This window comes from Fringilla coelebs (assembly GCF_963513975.1).
Source record: "Fringilla coelebs genome assembly, chromosome: 3".
Classification (NCBI taxonomy): Eukaryota; Metazoa; Chordata; class Aves; order Passeriformes; family Fringillidae; genus Fringilla; species Fringilla coelebs.
This window is the reverse complement of record NC_140030.1, coordinates 65,069,748-65,087,907: the sequence shown is the minus strand read 5'-3', so window position 1 is coordinate 65,087,907 and position 18,160 is coordinate 65,069,748. Positions and strand designations below refer to the sequence as shown.

The following is an 18,160-nucleotide window of genomic DNA, read 5'->3' as shown; positions in this document are numbered from 1 at the left end:
AATCAACGTGTCCTGATGTTTTAATGAATACAGACTCAGTTTGGCTTTACTTTAAATCCCACTCACATTAATGATAGCCTTACTACTGATTTGAAAAGGAACTTAAGTAAGCCTCATGACTCAAATGAACTGAAGCACAGAGACTGGATCTACACTACCAAATACCTCACCTTTTCTTTGAGAATATATTCTTTCTTTATATACTCAGCAATATCATTATATTGCAGGCATGCTACATCCTAAATGCTTGTTAAAAATCATCTTACAGCCTATATGGTCCTTTCATCATCTTTGCATAGGAAAAAAAGTTACCAGCTTTTTCCTAGGAAAGTATGTGTCAAATATGTTAGTCAAGAATTCACAAAATTAAAAATAAGCAAGACGTAGTGTTGTATCATAAATAATAAACACCACAGTTATCATTTCCAGCAAAATATTTACTGAAGGCTACATAGCATTTTTACTTACTTGGATATCAAAAATAAAACTGGCCACAAATCTCCTGTTGGCTGGATGAAGAGTATTAAAAATATTTACCCCTATTTCCATGGTGAAAGAAACCAACAGTTAAACATACCCTATGCTACAGTCTTTTAACAGCAGCTATATGGAGATTCTGAGCTTGCAGATGCCTCTGGAATGCCTCATCCAGAGTCACAGAATGGGTCAGGTTGGAAGACACCACAGGGGTCATCCGGTCCAACCTATCCACTCAGGCAGGGTCATCCTAGAGCACATGGTACAGGATTGTGTCCAGACAGTTCTGGAATATCTCCAGACAGGGAGAATCCACAATTTCTCTGGGCAATTTGTTCCAGTGCTTGGTTGCTTGCATAGTAAAGAAGCTCTTCCTCGTATGCAGGTGGAATTTCCTGCGCACCGGTGCCCATTGCCTCTTGTTCTAGGCCTTGGCTCCATGGAAAAGAGCCTGGCTCCATCTTCTTGACACCCTCCCTTCAGATACTTACAGACATGGATGAGGCCCCCTCTCAGCTGTCTCTTCTGGAGGTTGAACAAGCCCAGCTGCCTCAGTCTTTCTCCCTAAGAGACGCTCCTCTCCTTTCAACATCCTTGTTGCCCTGTGCTGGACTTGCTCCAGGAGCTCCATGTCTCTCTTGCACTGGGATGAGTTCCGCCACTCACACTAAAGGAGCACTACAGCAAACTGTCTCTTGAGCTACACCTTAAACAAGAGGCATTTTAAAGGCTGTGGAAAACCAGTAAAAATTACAATCATAGAGCCATAGAATGGTTTGGGTTGGAAGGGACCCTAAAGGTAATCCTTTCCAATATCTGCGTTGTGGCCAGGGACACCTTCCACTAGACCAGGTTGCTCAGAGCCCCATCCAATCCAGCTTTGAGCACTTCCAGGGAAGGGGCATCCGTAGCTTCTCTGGGCAACCTTTTCCAGTGCCTTACTACCCCCACAGTACATAATTTCTTCCTAATGCTTAATCTAAACCTTCCCTCTTTGAGCCTGAAGCTATTGCCCTTTGTCTTATCACTGACAGGACACTGATCTGATCCCTTCAAGCGTTTGAAAAGCAAAACACAGCTAAGGGTGCCCAGCCATACAACACTAACCCTGCTGCTCTGTTGCTAGTGCCGCAAGTCAGGTGCCCAAGAGAGCAATTCCCACTGCCTCCAAGGGCCCTTCTGGTCAGACCAGGAGCAGTACTGCAGCCTCACACCCCAGACAGCCCCCAAAGCTATCCACTACTCCAGCCTGGTGCAAGCAAGCAGCCTGAACTGAAAGGTGTGCACTGTGTCAAGGTGTAACTTACTGCAGTGGGTTGCAAACCACGTGCAGAATACATGCATATTAAACACTCAGATTCAGCAAGAAGTCAAATTTTTAAAAAATTGAATAGACCTGCAACTTTCCTCCAAAGGTGATAGAATTTAAACCGTGGAAAATTATGATGAAATGAAAACTGGTTAGCTAAGACTAGCATTGTACAGTCATGAACCATAACCTTTATAGCAACATCTTATGACTGAAACTCTTTACTAGTAATTTCTGGAATGCTTCTGCTGCTTGATTGACCTCAAAAATCAGATAACAGCAAAAACCAAAAACTAAAGTTTTCAACTAGCAAAGTAACTGCCTCCTGTTAAGGTATCACTCCCTGTAAAAATGTATGGGTTTGGTATTACTGGAACATTTGGAAAAGGTCCAACTAAATAGCTATAAAACCACATATAACAGGAAATAAGCCAATGTTATCTTGTACTGCTCTGCCCAGACAGGCTCCAGGCAGCTTATCCTTGCTATGCAACATTGTATTGCAACATTCCTATTATTAGGAAGCACAAAAATCCAGCAGAACAAAACCGTGGGCAATAGATTTTTTTTATTTTTTTTTTGTTATCCCACTTATTTTCAGGGATACAAGGTTTAGGAAAAGCAAACACAAGGCATTTCAGTTAGGCAGATATATATAGATACACACACACTTGTTTTGCAACATTTTTAATCCCCTGGTGCCAAGGATACCATGATCCTGATATGGCTGATGTTTGCATGCCATTAAAAAACATGTTCTAGAACAGCAAGACTGAGCTCCATATCCATATATGAATTTCTTTTTTTTTTTTCATATCAGTAACCTCACATGACTATTTTTGGTAAGGGTGGGCATCAGAGACACGGCTTCTCTAGAACAAAATCTTTGTCATACCCATTTATCCAAGAATCTTATAATTTATGAAGAAACACAATTTTTATGAAGCAGGCATTATATTCAGTAGTTAGGCATGCACCAATATTTTGGAAAGTCTACTTCCAGGTAATGTGGTTTACATCATGCTGAAAAAATGAGGAAAAAGGAGAAAAAGGAGCTGCTAAAAACCATTTCACTGACTTCCTTGTTCTAATACCAGGGAAAATACTTCCTCCCAGAAAAGATGTTATGTGGGTGTGCTTGAAAACATCTGAGACTTTCAAGGAACACATTCTTTTTCTGGCATACACTGAAGCATTTCTAAAAGTGATAAATGACAGTGTCACAGTCGCCTATCCAAATTTAAATGAAAACCAGAACAATCCTTTCTGAAACAGACGAAGGCCAAGTTATCCTATCTCTCCTTGAGCTTCAGGGACTGTCATTTAAAAACAGGACAAGATGACATCTCCTCTTTATTCTATTGTACCAGTCATCTCCTGCTGGTTTCCTGCTATGAGAGCTCTTCCCCCTACCCTCCCAGGAGCACTACATTAGTCACACATCATTTTCCCTAGGTCCTAGGCCACCGGAACAAAATCACAGAATGTAATACATTCATTTACAAGAAAGGCCTTACTGTTCTCTTTTCATTTTATGTAAAAGGCCTAACTGATCATTTCTTCCACTTTCATTAGAGAAAGGTGAGAGATTTCTAGTCTAGCACATCTTTCACAGCCTTCTGTGAGTGTCTGAAAAGCACTTTTTGGATAAGAGCTACACAGAAACTCTGTAGGGAAGCCTCTTTGCTTTTTTGGGTTTTTTAACAAAAAAAAATTCTGTAATTTAAAATTCAGCATTAATCCAAAGCTTTCACTGGTTTTGAAGCCATCTTTAGAAATGCCATGCAAAGAAAAGAAAAGACCGCATCTTTTTCAGAGAGTCACATTTTATACTGGCAAAGTAATTACTTAATCCACTGTTAAATAAAGAAGTAAAATCAGGAATGCTGCAATTTTCATGGCATTGAGGAAAATAAAACCTGGCCAATTTCTGAAATTAAGTTCTTCATATCCCCCTCTAGAAAAATGTATTCAAATATATGGAATTGTACAGCATGCACATAGCACCTCAGGGTATCAGCACAGCACTGGGTAGCCTCTATGAAACTATATCTGAGCAAATGTGGCTAGCAGTAAGTCACGAAGCAAAGCCAAGAACAACTCGACGTGCCAGATATATATTTTGACATGACTGGCCCTGCTGCTCCAGAAAAAACACATTGGAAATGCAGTGTTCTCCCAGCCACAAGTCTGCCTCCACTGAACTTGGAAGTGAAAAAGGGAAGGGAGATTTGGAAGGTCAACCTGAAAAAACAATGGGACATCAAGGTGCAGAAACCTACAGTTTAATAATGACTGGCACTCAGACCACTGGGACCTGCACTACATTTGGACTAAGAGCTCCAGGACACAACTTCTAGAAATAAAAACATATATATACATTTACATTCATACATATATTTACACACACATGCATACATATATATATATACACTTTTTCTTTTCAGAGCTGTAGCCATGAGTTTCTAAAACAAGCAACAATTTCCAAATAACTCTACTTTCTAATACAGTATTTTTAAAAAACCCATTAAAGAATATTGAATAGAAAAAGGCAACAAAAAAAAAAGATAAAATGATAAATGCAAATGGGTGTGAGATAATATGACAGACAAGTAAAGGCAGCAGAGAAAATACCCCTGATAGATACAGGCAAGGTAAGAAGTGAGCCTGGTACCTAGCAACCAAGTGATTTACTCAGACTAGCTGCTAGAATTTCCAGAATTCTACATCAAACTCTATAAAATACAGTCTGCGAGTGTTACATGATTTGAGTGGAGAATAGAATATAAACAACATTAAATGAAACAGAAGTTTGGAATGTTTATGATTCAACTAAAATCCATACATCATACTTACATTATTCTTCTGGAAAATAATTTCCTGAAATAAAAACAAAAAAAAGGAAAATGTTGATAGCGCAAGGAAAGATATTTGATCAGTATGACTTTCTAATACTACTGTTTGCACACATGACAAGAAAAGGTTGGTTGACAGATGCTTTCACAGGCTTGTCAAATCAACATAAATGAGGTATTGTCTCAGAAGAGACAAAATTATTATGGAACCAAGTAGATAGATACAACTTATATACACATAAGAGCATACCTACTGTTTGCATGTTAATATATATATATACACACCTATACACATGCCCCTCCATTCATAGATTTTTTTTCTAGAGGGATGATGTCCAGAAGTTGTCTATTAATAAACATCTATTCATAATTGAAAAGTCAAATATAGCAAGTAGCATTTTGCTACTAGGAGAAGCCATCAAAAAGAATAGTAAAGGCAGCATTCATATGAGATTTTAAAATATGCCAAAACTGCTTGAAATTCACTTGGCTCTAATAATCAGATGCAAAGAACATATCTTCACAATTCCAATGTGAATTTTCAGAGAATTAGAAGCATACCCAGATGGAAAGAGCTGGTTCCTGCACACTAGTCCAGGTGGTACAGCTCAAGTGTAAACCACTTCTGAACAATGATCATCTTGCTTCCAGCATGACTTGTCAGTAAGTTCTGATCCCAGGAATTGATAACCATAACAGATTTATCAGACACCTTTGCCTCTGCCACTGGGACTGGTGAGCAGCTTCACTGGCACAACAGCATTAAAAACAACCTCAGTGTCAAACCAAGGTCCCTCATACTTTCCATGTTGCTTAAGTTAGGCTTTGATAAAACTGCTCTTCTCCCTGTGGAGAGGGCATGTTTCACACAGGACTGTTTCTAGCTTTCAATTGTGGCTCATAAAGGTCTGGTCAAATCCCCCAGAATGGACAGGGATATCTTTGACTAGATCAGGCTGATCAAAGTCCTGCCCAGCCTGGCCTGAGTGTTCATGCAGAAGAACATTTCACCAGCAAAAGTTTATTTACACTGCTTTGTGCCCTGATTAAATCATGTGCTGCAATTCTGTATTGCTTTCATTTTCAGTTTTTTAATTCCCCCTTCCATACAAGATTAAAACTGCACATGCTCTCCTGCATTGCTTCTACTCTTACCTGCTGGCTGTAACAAATACAGGAACAAACACTGCCTCAGAAGATGTCCCAGTATGCCCACAGCTACTTTTTTTCGGCAATTACTAAACAGCATGGAAGGAGTCTCACTCTTTGACTAATTCCCTACAGACTATCAAGAGCAGAAATGCAAGCCCAGTTCAAAGCTGAGGGAAACCAAAGGGAGACTTTCAGTCAGCAGAGTACTGGTGGCAACTCTGACATCCAAGTCTCCCTGCACAGAACTGGGCTTCCACTGATGATGCCAGTAGGAATCCAGCATGCGACCCATTTCTAAAGTCCAGCTCCTAAACTAGTAAAAATTCTTCCAAGGGCCCAAGAAAGCCTGATGCCTCACCCCAAGTGATTTCTCAGTGGGACTTGGGTATTTGGCTCTTTGCCCAGGACAATGAAATTCTGCTCTGCTTATACTGCAGATCATTGAACTTACAACTCAAATTCCCAGGTAGATCTTTTATCATTAGCATTATTTTTAGGGCTTTCATCTGTATACTCTTTGTGTTGCAAGAAGAAAGGAAATAATTGGATTGCAAGTGCTCCAGTTAGCTGAAAAAATTTAGAGAGGAGAGCAAGGGGAAGAAACTGAGTTACTAAGCATGTCCCTCCAAAACATAGGGCCAGTCTGGAAAAAATGGGACAGAATCAAAACCAAATAGCCTGCACTTGCCAGAAGCAGTGGAAGCAAACCCTTCCTGAGTGGTGCTGGTGCCCAGACTGCAGTCTGACTCACCAAGCTGCTCACTAAATTCTTCTTCTCAGCAAAGCTTGGAAGGGAAGCACAAGAACATAAAACACCTCCTGAATAAAGTGCATATGAGAGAGGGGAAGTAATTGAAAAGACTGCCATCCAAGTTGTCTGTCCTTTCCCATCATGGAAGTTGCTAAACCTTTAGGATAGTTGCAGTAGGAAGCAAGTACCAACTCCTTGGCTGAAAAAATTCACAGCCCCATAGATTATCTTAAAACACCCTCTTGCCTTAAACCAAAGTACTATAACTGTGCACTGAGGCACAAGTTTTGTTTTTACTGACTCTATTACACTGCTGCTAATCTCCAGTACAGCAGTCCTGCAGGTACCTGATGCAAACAGCTGTAACCCAGCAAGATTTAGCAGGGGGTATCAGGAGGCCCCATAAGGTTTGGCAGAAAACTGCTAATTTAGACAGAATCTAAAGCTTAAGGGTTATTTTACTGCCTACACACTACCACTCTCACAGGATTGTTATTACTGTAACAGTTTACCACAAACACCAGTAATTCCCTTGAATGACAAAGTCTTGCATTTAGTTTCTCATCTCAAATTTGGCAAACTTCTGATTCCATAAACAGCCATTTAACAGCTAGGTATTTAACTGACTGCAGTCAAGCAATCTAAATCTTTCTCTTCAGAAAACTAAACTGAGTTTTACAGCACTGCATTGTAGGCCTCAGAACATTTTTTGGCTATTCTGTTCTGAATCACAAGTGGCATGTGTACTTCTTACAGAAAGAACTTATTTCAAGAGTTATACTAGTTGTAATTTGCCCTCCAAACCCCTTTTTCCACCCAGAGCTACCTTCAGTGACTGCAGAGACTCTGCATTTGTGTCACAGTAGAGGATAATGTTGTTAGCCATGCTGAAGCTCTCCCTGACTCCCAGATGGTAGAACAGGGAAGGTTGACGGAAGGCATCACTCATCTCTACCACAGCAATATCTGCAGAAATAAATAAAAAAAAAAATATTGTCAATGCCACACATTTCTGACAGTCAAATACATCTAGGTCATGTTTCTTCACACAATTTATTTTGGTAAAAAGGTTGGCTTCAAGTAGGAAATAAGAGATCTGGAGGGATTTCCCCATTTTAGCTATTATGCTTGAATTTTGAACACAGTCAGCAGGATGTGGTTTAGTTTTTTTCTATTTCACTATTACTCCTCTATTTTTTCTTTAAATGAGACCTTAAAATGGTAAAAATGGATAAACCACTAATCAAGAAAAGGAAAAAATTTAATTGCTGTCTTGAAGAATAAAGTCTGCTTGGTAAATCTATACATGGCGAATGATAACCTTAGCGAAAAATAAGAGAAAAAATTACATTAGATCTACTTTCTGCCAGTTGCAATAAAAATTCATGTAATCTATAACATACTGTATAGATTCTGTACTAGAACTTGGAAGAAAACAAACTGAAAGGTAACATTCTAATATAAATTTCCATTCAGATCTATTTTGATTCATACAGAATGATAGAATGAGAAAAAGACAAGGTACAGATGCAGAGAAGCAAAGAGGGAGTGAATATACAAAGCCAAAGAAACATCATATAAATAAAAACTTCACTGCAGAGAATTCTGTTCATAACAAATTTTACCTGTGTGAATAATGCATGCAAGAACATACACGAATGCTTGCAGAACTAGGAATGTAGTCCACAATTTCTCTTAAACCATGTGTTTCTCTTGACAACATTTGCACCAATGCCAAAGTATAACAAGAGGCAATTAACTATTTTTGCTGAGTCTTTGCAAGATTCCTGTCATACCAGGCAGCCTATTTCCATGGCAAAAGTCTTGTGGAATCAAGAGAGCAAAGCGAGAAAATTGACTCATCACCTCTTCTACAAACACCTTTCTGTCTTTTCACCCAATTAATTTTTTTCTTAGGTTTCAGGAAAAAAAAAAAACAAACAGAAAACCAAACCCAAACCAGAGAAATAAGCTTCTGTTAAAGAGTAGAACAAGAAAAGCAGACTGGTTTCCAGTATCTCTCAATGCTTTCCCATTCCTTTGGAAGCCTTCATGACCAAAAAGACAGATAGCAAGACAAGCTCTGTAGGGAAAAAGCCAATGTCCCCTCAAGTTTCTCTAATTAATCTAATCAGAAATTCTACTGCTAGCTACAACTTCTCACCTCACCTATTTACTTAGATCATCAAAACTGAAATGAAGATGTTCAATAAAAGATAAGCCTTGTGGTCACACCGTGAACTGGGGAAGCTGTGTCTCTCCAACTCGTTGAAAAGGAATACCTTTGAGACATCTACTCTTCAGTAATGTGTTTCTGTAACTGGCCTACAGGCTTATAAATTATTAAAAGCCTGAAGGAAGGATAGATACACACAGGGGAAAGAGGGAACATTTGCCTATACAAGCCTAGGCTCTTCAAGAAACAAAATTCAAAGAAAGGAGGGTGATATGGTATTAAAAAAAGATATTTTTTCACACTTAGAAATCTAATATTAAACTATGCTTTCTAAAAGATTCACAACTTGTGTTCTAAGCACCTATCTCCCTTTGTCCAATTCCACATAAATATTTGCAGTATGGATGCCATCAAATTTTATTGAAGTAAAAAAGGCAGTGCACTACTAAGACTACACATACACTCACTTTCATTGATTTTAGGAAACAGAAGCATCACAAAAGCCAAACAAGAATGACAGTACCACTATATTTTGGGTGAGATTACAGTCTGTTTATTTTCTTCTGAAACTTGCCATAATACAAGTTATATTTTTAACTGCTCTTACTCACATAGAAGTCTAATCTTGAGCAATTCTAAATCTCTAGTACATATCTGTTAGTGCCAAGCAGGAGGAAAACTTACACAACGTGCCATGACTTAATTCTGCAATCTTGTATGATAATAGTGCTCTCACTAGAGTTGCAAAACTAAGAGAGAAATATTACTTTAGATGAAGCCTGATCAAAGCTAAATTACAAAAAACACTTGAGAAAGCCTATGTTAAAATGGCAAGTTCCTAAGATCATGAAGAAGGAAAGAGAAAATTAAAAAAAATACGTGTGTGTATATATATTACTGTCAAGTTGGCCAAATACATTGAACAGAGTCTGACACAGGACCACACTGTAGGAAACATTCTTGGGTCCTGTACCATCCCTATCACAGTAAAAATGAAATGAAATGAAATGAAATGAAATGAAATGAAATGAAATGAAATAAAATAAAGTACCCAAACCATACAAATCCTTGAGTTACTTACACAGATGAGGGAAGGACCTTGAGTAAAGAAACATCTGTATGATTGACACTGAGATATTGGCATAAACTCTTTTGTGATACTTGTATTTTTTATGTAACTAAAGAAGAAAAGAATATGTCAAGACTTCTGTGAAATCCTTCTGGATAATCTCATTTGAGAGGTAAAGCAGTGTCTTCCTTAGAATAGGTCTACCTTTTGTGGAGTTTTCCTGCTTTTTCTAGCAGTTATGTATTTTAAGATGAAGATGCCGCTCACAACAAAGAGATCAGATTTCTCAAGTGCAGGTTAGGCCTCAGGCTGGTATTGCAATTTCCAAGGGGAACAACCCAAATCTTACCTGCAATTCCAACAAGACAGAAAAGGTATATGCACTTTTGAGATCAGATGTCTACCCAAATAAAAAGACATATATATCCTAAACCAGCTCTTCTGACAAACCTATTTCTGACTATCATCTTTCACAACATCAGGAGAGAAACTCCTCTGAGCAAAGAAGGGATCAATGTACTTGACAGAAGTCAAATACTATGTAATGATTTGGGAGGGGAAAAAAAAAGGATAAAAAATCCACCACAGAAAAAGGAGTGGTAATGGTTCCTATAAAGCACCTGAAATGTACTGTCAAGTGCACTACAAAACAGCCAAACGCTATATTTAGTTACATAAAATATGATCAGAAATTTAGCAAAGATGAGCAAGACTGATGGTTTTCAAGACAAATCTAAGTATACATACATATATCAAAATTCTCATTAGTTACAAAGAGCCAGGACTTAGATAAGCCCAAAAGAACTGTTTGGTCATCAATACATAAACTGCCATAATCCTCTTTACCAGGTTCTCACTCTCATTTCCCCCAGATGAAATCAATTGACCATTCTGATGCCATAGAAGATAAGTTTTCTATTCACTGGAAAACACAGTTTTTTAAGTGGCAAAATGGTATTTCAACAAAGTTGCAGGAGTCACCTCCACAGTTACACTGGAACTACCCCCTTGCCAAAATATCTGTGGTTTGAGTTTCAAGGCAAGTAAAAGCCTGATCATGCACAGGAATCAGAGTAGAGCTCTCAACACCTGGGACCTCAGGATGAAGCACTCTGAAAACCGGGAACATCAGTTCACTGACATCAATTCACTTCAAATGCTCTTGCACACCTTCCATGTCGCAGCAAACAAAGTCTGTTTAGGCTCCAGCAGACTAATGAGTAGGGTGGGTATGGAAGCACATGCATAAAACAGGAAGAAGAGACAAAAAAGTGCAAGAACTGCAACTTTTGCAACCTCACTGGCTGCAAGAATGTGAAAGCTAATTTTGTGCCCAAGACCAAAGTAGGGGATAAAATTTATTCTATCTCATGAAAGTCAATCTGGTGACAGATCGCTGATACCAAAGAAAACAGGTATATAACAGTCTTTACCTTTTCTAGTAATTTTTGACATTACAGCTAGAAAGTCTCACAATAGGTCTTGCAGAAAATTATTGTCTCCTGATAGTTTATGAACAAGAAAGTCTAATCGCAACCTTCTTTACCATCTCCTTAACAGCTGGCATGCCTAAATAGATAAGACAAGTGCATCACAAACATCAGACTAGAGCTTCATTTGCTGCCTCTAGCCTAGGCAGCAAAACCAGCCTAAACCCAGCAGCAGGCAGTTAGTGTACATGTCCTAAATCACCCCAAGCTCTGTCTGCCTGCTGACAGCAGCCAAACTGCCTCTAATGAAGCGGCTGTGTACACATTAGCTGAGTAACCACACACTGAGCTGCAGACACGCCAACTACTGCGCAATCACAATCTAGCCTGTTATTAGGCTAACTAGTATAGCTTGAAACACACTATCGAACATTCAAGAGAACAAAGTATCACTGCAGTAGTAACTGGCTTCTTATTACCCTGGGAAACCAGATTCATGAGTTGGAATGGGAGGCAATCTACTGAAGTAGATTTTTCTTACCTTTTTACCTGAGAAGCACCGGAAAAGTACTCATCTCTGTGAAGTTTGGCATAGACTAAAACTATCTTACCAACCATTCCTAATTGTGATTAAATCCACTTAGTTCCCTTTAAGCTATCTGTGCAAAGACTGACAACCCCACACGTAAAATCTCTGTTAATTAACTTGTCTTAAGAAATGGTAAAAACTCAAGAGTATACACATTAACGTGGTGGAGGTGAAAAAAAGGGTAAGTGTCCATTAGTGGACACAGAGGCCTTTGCTCTTGGCTATTAGCCATGCCTTTAGTCACCAAGACAGTGATAAATGAAATGCAGTGGCCAAAGTTCATCTCCTACTCATTGTTTTAAATGTAACAGGGCAAAGAAGAATGTTTAAACAAGTGCTGTGAGATATCTTACACGTACACCCTACTTTTTGATACTACCTGCTTGCCACAGTGCTGCCAGGAAAAGCAGTGAATACAAACAAAGCAGCTATACAACTAATGAATGTTTATGTTTGCTATTATCTTCTGATTAATTGGTATTAAAAACATGACCATTGCCTTACATTCACTGTCCCACAATTAATCAGGGGAAAAGGAAAGATGATAACGGCAGCTTCTGAGACCAGGATTTTGTGTTCTTTTCCACTTGACGGCTAAAAGAGAAAGATACCATTCTGACAGAGACATAGAAGAAAAAAAAGGAGAGCAAAATTTATTTCAGTGCAAGTGTGAATACCAAACTTATTTCATACTGCAGCAGCAGCTCTCCATTCTGCCTTAGAATGATGATATGATGACACTTACTGTTGGGCAAACTTTCAGAAACGAGCAAGGAATATCCTTATCTACTACAACTTCTTTATGACTCTCTGTGCTTGGCATAGATACTTTCCTGTTTACCAGAGACTGCCTGCATGAGGTAGGAAACCTGCTTTGGCAATCCCAACACGTCAGTACAGATTGGTATTTCTGGTTCAACTGTGGAAACCACAGTGCCACTGACTTGTCAACAGCACTGGAACCAGACATTTCCTGTCAAGAGTGTCTCATATGGCTCCAAGACCGGGAACAATTGATGGGAGCCACTGAGGTGGGAATACCCAAACACAGGTGAATGGACAGCCTCCCAGGAAACCAGTCCAGCCAAGCCAGTCTGTTGGGAGAGGCTAACCAAAAAAAAAAAAAAACAACCCTTTGTAAGGGTGTCTGAGACTTGTCTGAGGAAAAGCAGGTGATGATGGCACAGGCAAGTTAAGCATGCCAAATACTGGAGGAAAAGCATGGTATTTGTAGAGGCTGGAACTTATGCACAAAGTAGGCTTAAGAGCACTAAGACAAAAACAACTGATGGACATGGGCTGCTTCTTATCTAGTGAAATGCACTATGACTTAGGAATCTTATCTTACTGTCTCAAGAAGTAATCCTGTCCTGAGCGGTCTCATTTTTATGCAATGGAAGCAGAGATCCACCATCAATGAAGTACAGATCAGAGCCTGTCCTGCAACCTACCCAAAAGGGAGTTTCTGAGCACTAATTCCCAGAAGATACAACACAAACCCAGCTGTTGGTGGGTGGCCAACAGCTGCATAACACAAAGATGCTGCATAACACAAAGTTGAGCTAGAAATAATTAGAGCACTTAATACTTGCCCAAAAAGCACCAAGTTACCTTTGGATACAACAGTACCATTTTGCATTCATGCTGGTATTAAGAGCCCACTTTTCCTTGAATAGCTAAACTGAGTTGAGCTGCTCTTGAATTTCAAAGTGAACTCCTACACCTAGACTTATAAGCAAAAAGGTATGATTTCACTTCAGATAAACTCAATAAACAGCTTTTACTGTTGGGGGTGGTTCTGACTCTCTTCCACATTTGTATCAGATCTAGTGTGGTCAATACCCAGTGAGACAACTCAGTCTCTCTGTTTGCTTCGAGGGGTGGGGTGAGTGTGCAGGATCAGCTGACTCCTGGATCACTTAGATGATCTCACTTTCCACCCATACAATTACTAGGTCCTATATAAAGAAGGCACCAGACATCACAACATTTGCAAAGATGCAACTGAATACCTACTTAGTCCTGCTTGAGAGTCACATATTGTTCCAGGGGATAGGTAAATTTTAATCCTCCCTACAGACATGGATGCAACATTCACTTATTTAAGAATCCCATATATAACATCACAGGAAGAAGAGTTCCTTGAGAAACAAAAGGGAAAAGAAATAAAAAAAACATATACAGTCTCCCTCATAACATTAGGCATCTGTAGCCATACTGACAGACTCTAAATTGGGTATGTGACTCAATTTAGGTCTCTAGGAGTCTGCTCATTAACCAAAAAAGAAAACCTGGCTAATCATGTAAAAGCAATCTTTCCTCCTTTTAAATCATTAATAATTGTTAATTTCTTTCTAGTTAAGGTAAGAGGGAAGAACTACTAAGTTAAAGGCTGACAATGTGCAAGAGCAAATACAAGATGTCCCTGTATAAATTTAAACTGCAAATCACAACAAAGTTCATAATCTACAAATCCAGATGTCCTGGAGATCCCCCCCCCAAATGTTTAATGACTGGCACAGTGATCTGTCACACAGGAACATTACAAAACCTGCACCCTGTCCCAATACATTGAGGTGCTCCTTAGTAACACTTGTGCAAATTAATTCCTGCCAACTTTTGTAGCTAACTGGCTCAGATCATTCTCACAAAATCAAATATAATACTTCACCAAGTAGAACCAACCAAGCAAGTTACTTTTCTTGTTGCAGCAACAGTATTCAAGACCAAGATCCTCCAAGTGAAATTCTGGCCTTTTTGTCAGCACTATGCTTCAAAGATGTGAAGGGAAAAGAACGTCTTGCTTCTGTAATCAAAAACTGATGAGAGATAAGCTGAAGGCAATTACCAAAATAAAACAGCAGAAGCTGGCAACAAATTGGTAACAAAAAGAAAGTTATAACTGCTGTTAGAAAAGAAATGAGACAGAAAGATAGAGATGACAAACAATAAAGGGTTGTGTAGGAATTAACACATCAAACTACACATCAAAACCTAAATTACTGTGTCAATGATCTGAAGACAACTGAAACAATATAGAAAGGCATTCTGATAAAGAAAAAGAAAACAAAGGAAGTTTGAATTTCAAAAAATCCACTCTCTCCTGGCCCAAAACAGGATTATAACGTTATCACATGATTCCAACCCCCAACAATTCAAAAACACTACTCTCATCTTAATGCATGTGGGAGGAACTCAGGATCAGGCAAGAATAAAAGATGACAAGCAAACAAAGAGCCATTTATTCAAAAATAACCTCAATATCTTCAGACTCACCGCATCTGTATCAATCCTAGTGAAACAGGCTCCCTAGTACCAATAACACCAAATACTAAAAACTACCTTAACTCTGAACTTAACATCAGAAAAAATACTCAGATCACAATGGGGTAACCACTGAAGCTCAGCTGAAGGCTGGGGTACATTTACAGGGCTAGAGTTAGGATCTGTACCAAATGCTATTTAAGCAATCCACAGAGACAACCGCAGAAGCAGTCAATGAAAACAAGGCAGGTTGTAGCAAACCAGTACTTCTAAATTGAGAAGTTTTGTTCAGAAGATCTTAATCATTTCAATTTTTTTCAAAAAAAGACCAAACACTCCTTTGGCCTGGACAGGATCTTAAGCAGGCAAACCTCTAGATAGAGAGAGAGACAGAGAGAGAGAGAGACAGAGATAGAGGGAGAGATAGAGAGAGAGATAGAGAGATAAAGAGAGAGATAGAGAGAGAGAGATAGAGATAGATAGATAGAGAGAGAGAGAGAGAGAAGATGTGATGGTATTTGTGTGATTATTTTGGTTTATGTTCCTATGTTATGTGTCTTTGAGATGCAGGATGAAAGAGTGATTATTTATTCTCCGGAGAAGCGACTGAGCCTACCCAAGAAGAAAGAACTTGTAAAAACACAGGTGGGCCAACAGAAAAGCTCAGAAACAAAGGAGAGTCCTATGAAAACCAAACAGCCAGGTCTCATGGGTGGTGGAAAGTTTTCCAAAAGTCTGTGTGAAATGTAGAATTTGCTACAGCTCAAAAGTTGCAGAGAACATTAAAGCCAAGGAAAGAAACAACAATCCACCTCAAGGACAGGACAGGCAGGAGAAAAACCTGACCAAAAGTTCTTTTTATTTCTGTCTTTCCTGTTCTGTTTATTTCTGATTTAATGACCTCAAGTTTTCTCCACCTAAGAAGTCTTCCAGTTTGGGTTTTTTTTCCTAAAATCTAATTTTTTCACTTATAACACAGTTATATATTTGGTTTCTCTGCTTAGCTCACTGTGACAAAAATGTCTAGGCAGATTCACCTCCAAGCTTCAAAAACCAAGTCTGGGTTTCATTGCACATCTGGAGGGATCAGATCAAAATTCTGTTTTAGTGTTTCTTCTCTGCCAGAAGCCAGCAGGCAATGTGGCAGACATGGTAAGAATGATGCAAGACTGAGCTTTTTAAAACAATCCACACACATTAACAATAAAACGTTGAGCTACCTAGAAAGCTGAATATCAACAGCTGATGTGAACAATTAGAGCTGCTTTTCTTCATGTATGTTACTTTGCATCCACTGTCACTGAACTTCAGCTGTCCTTTAGCTGCTCATTTCCCTGGTACCACAAAACCTTCTGTAATTCTTTACTGCCTATTCTTTAAAGTTTTGACAGGCCTGCACCAGAAAGAAATTTTCAGATCAGCCACGAAACTTCTGAAAAGCCCAATTCAAAACAAGAAAGTACAGAAAAATCCTTTTAACAGCCTGTTTTTCTACAGGCAACCTTGCTTCATTGCAAAACTTCTCTTCTGTTCCTTTCCTTTCAGACTCCACTTAAGGGTTATAAGGATGTCATCTCCAGATATTTTATCTCTTTAAGAGTATTTGGTAAAGTATGCCATGAAAAGCTTTTTGACATTTCAATATACTGTCTTAAATGGATTACCCTTAAGTACAGGCTCATCAAAAGAGTGTGTTTTCCTTCTACAAAAAACCCACTTCAACTCCTCCCTGCTGCCAGATTTTACCATGACTCTAAATGATGTGCTCTCCATTTATATTTTTAACCCATTTGCCCTAATGTAATACCAATATAATCTCCCACTATAATGCTGCCGACATCAAGTAAAGTCAGAAGGCATGCACCAAAAAAATAGCAGTCTTCAGCAAATATTGCTCAAACTCACTTGGAAACTGCCTTACTAAGGCTTACATGCCTTTTTACACATTTTTAACTTGTTTACTCATCTGAGCAAAAGTTCTCCTTTCAAAGGGCATAATTCAATTTATTTATCTTCTTAGCAATGCCGCCAGATGTAGATTACTTTAAAATTTCTTTTAATAAACAGGACACATTCTCTGGAATGAATTTTCCTTAGGATGTCTTTATGCCATCTGAAAGCTCTTCCTTTTTTCAGCTAATCCTGTCAATTTCTTGTTGATAAGCTTGCTCATTTTTACATAGGTTCTAGTAGAAATGTGGCCTGCACCAAGAGGAGCTAAATGCCTAAGAGAGACGGTAGACCCTTCTCAAGAAGGCAAGAGCCACATCCATTAAGCCACTGAAAAGACTCTGGAAGTGTTTCTAATAAAAAGACGCACAACTATTTCTCATAATACTATTTTCAAGTAATGAGAGTTAATGTTTTCCAACCCAGTGATACCAAAAACAGTTTAAACTTCATGAGCATCAAGTACAGACTGAAAAATAAATACAAGCACTTCAAGATTATGATGAACAGAATCTGGAATGCCTGTAAAAAATGGGAATCTTCCTAAGCCTCTGAAAATTAGGAAGAAGAATTTTTCTAAGACATGTAAACAAACACATTTGTTCAATGTCTTTATTTAGTCATGGAAATACTTCCATTCTACCCCCCCCCCCCCATTTTTCATAAATAATAGAGCACTTGAGAATTTTAGACCCCAAATTTCATGATAATCAAAAAATATGCCCACCACTCCTGGTTCTCACCACCCTCTCCACAAAAATGTCTACCTTGTAGCACTTTCACTGCTGGATCCGATGTTTTCTCATCAACAGAAAGGCTTTGACAAAACTAACTGCCTGAAAGATTTGGAATTTCACATGCCATATTTTCTGATAAAAAACACCACTATCTCTTAAAAAGTGCACAAATCTTGGCAAAAAGGAAAAGAAAAAACAACTGCAGAACCACATGGTACATTCTAAAACATCTGGAAACTCAACAGTCTGAAGAGTTTCCAAGTCATTTCATGTGTACACAATATATAACAGGTCTTACAAAACCTATCCCTCAGGAATGTCCTTTTGAAGACTATTTAACGATGTCCTTGTATGGAAAAGTGCATCTTTTAGCTTCTAATGAAGCTGCTTACAGATAAGAG

At 38.7% G+C, this 18,160-nt stretch overlaps 1 protein-coding gene across 1 annotated transcript in view; it reads right to left on the bottom strand.

Moving 5' to 3' along the window:
* MAP3K5 (mitogen-activated protein kinase kinase kinase 5) overlaps window positions 1–18,160 on the bottom strand; it is a 98,496-nt gene that overhangs the window by 61,975 nt on the left and 18,361 nt on the right. Inside the window, exons 2-3 of the mRNA XM_084202077.1 lie at window positions 7,371–7,510; window positions 4,643–4,666 (exon numbers count right to left, since the gene is read on the bottom strand). Coding sequence (XP_084058203.1) covers window positions 4,643–4,666; window positions 7,371–7,510 — 164 coding nt within the window. The remainder of the gene's footprint in view (window positions 1–4,642; window positions 4,667–7,370; window positions 7,511–18,160) is intronic.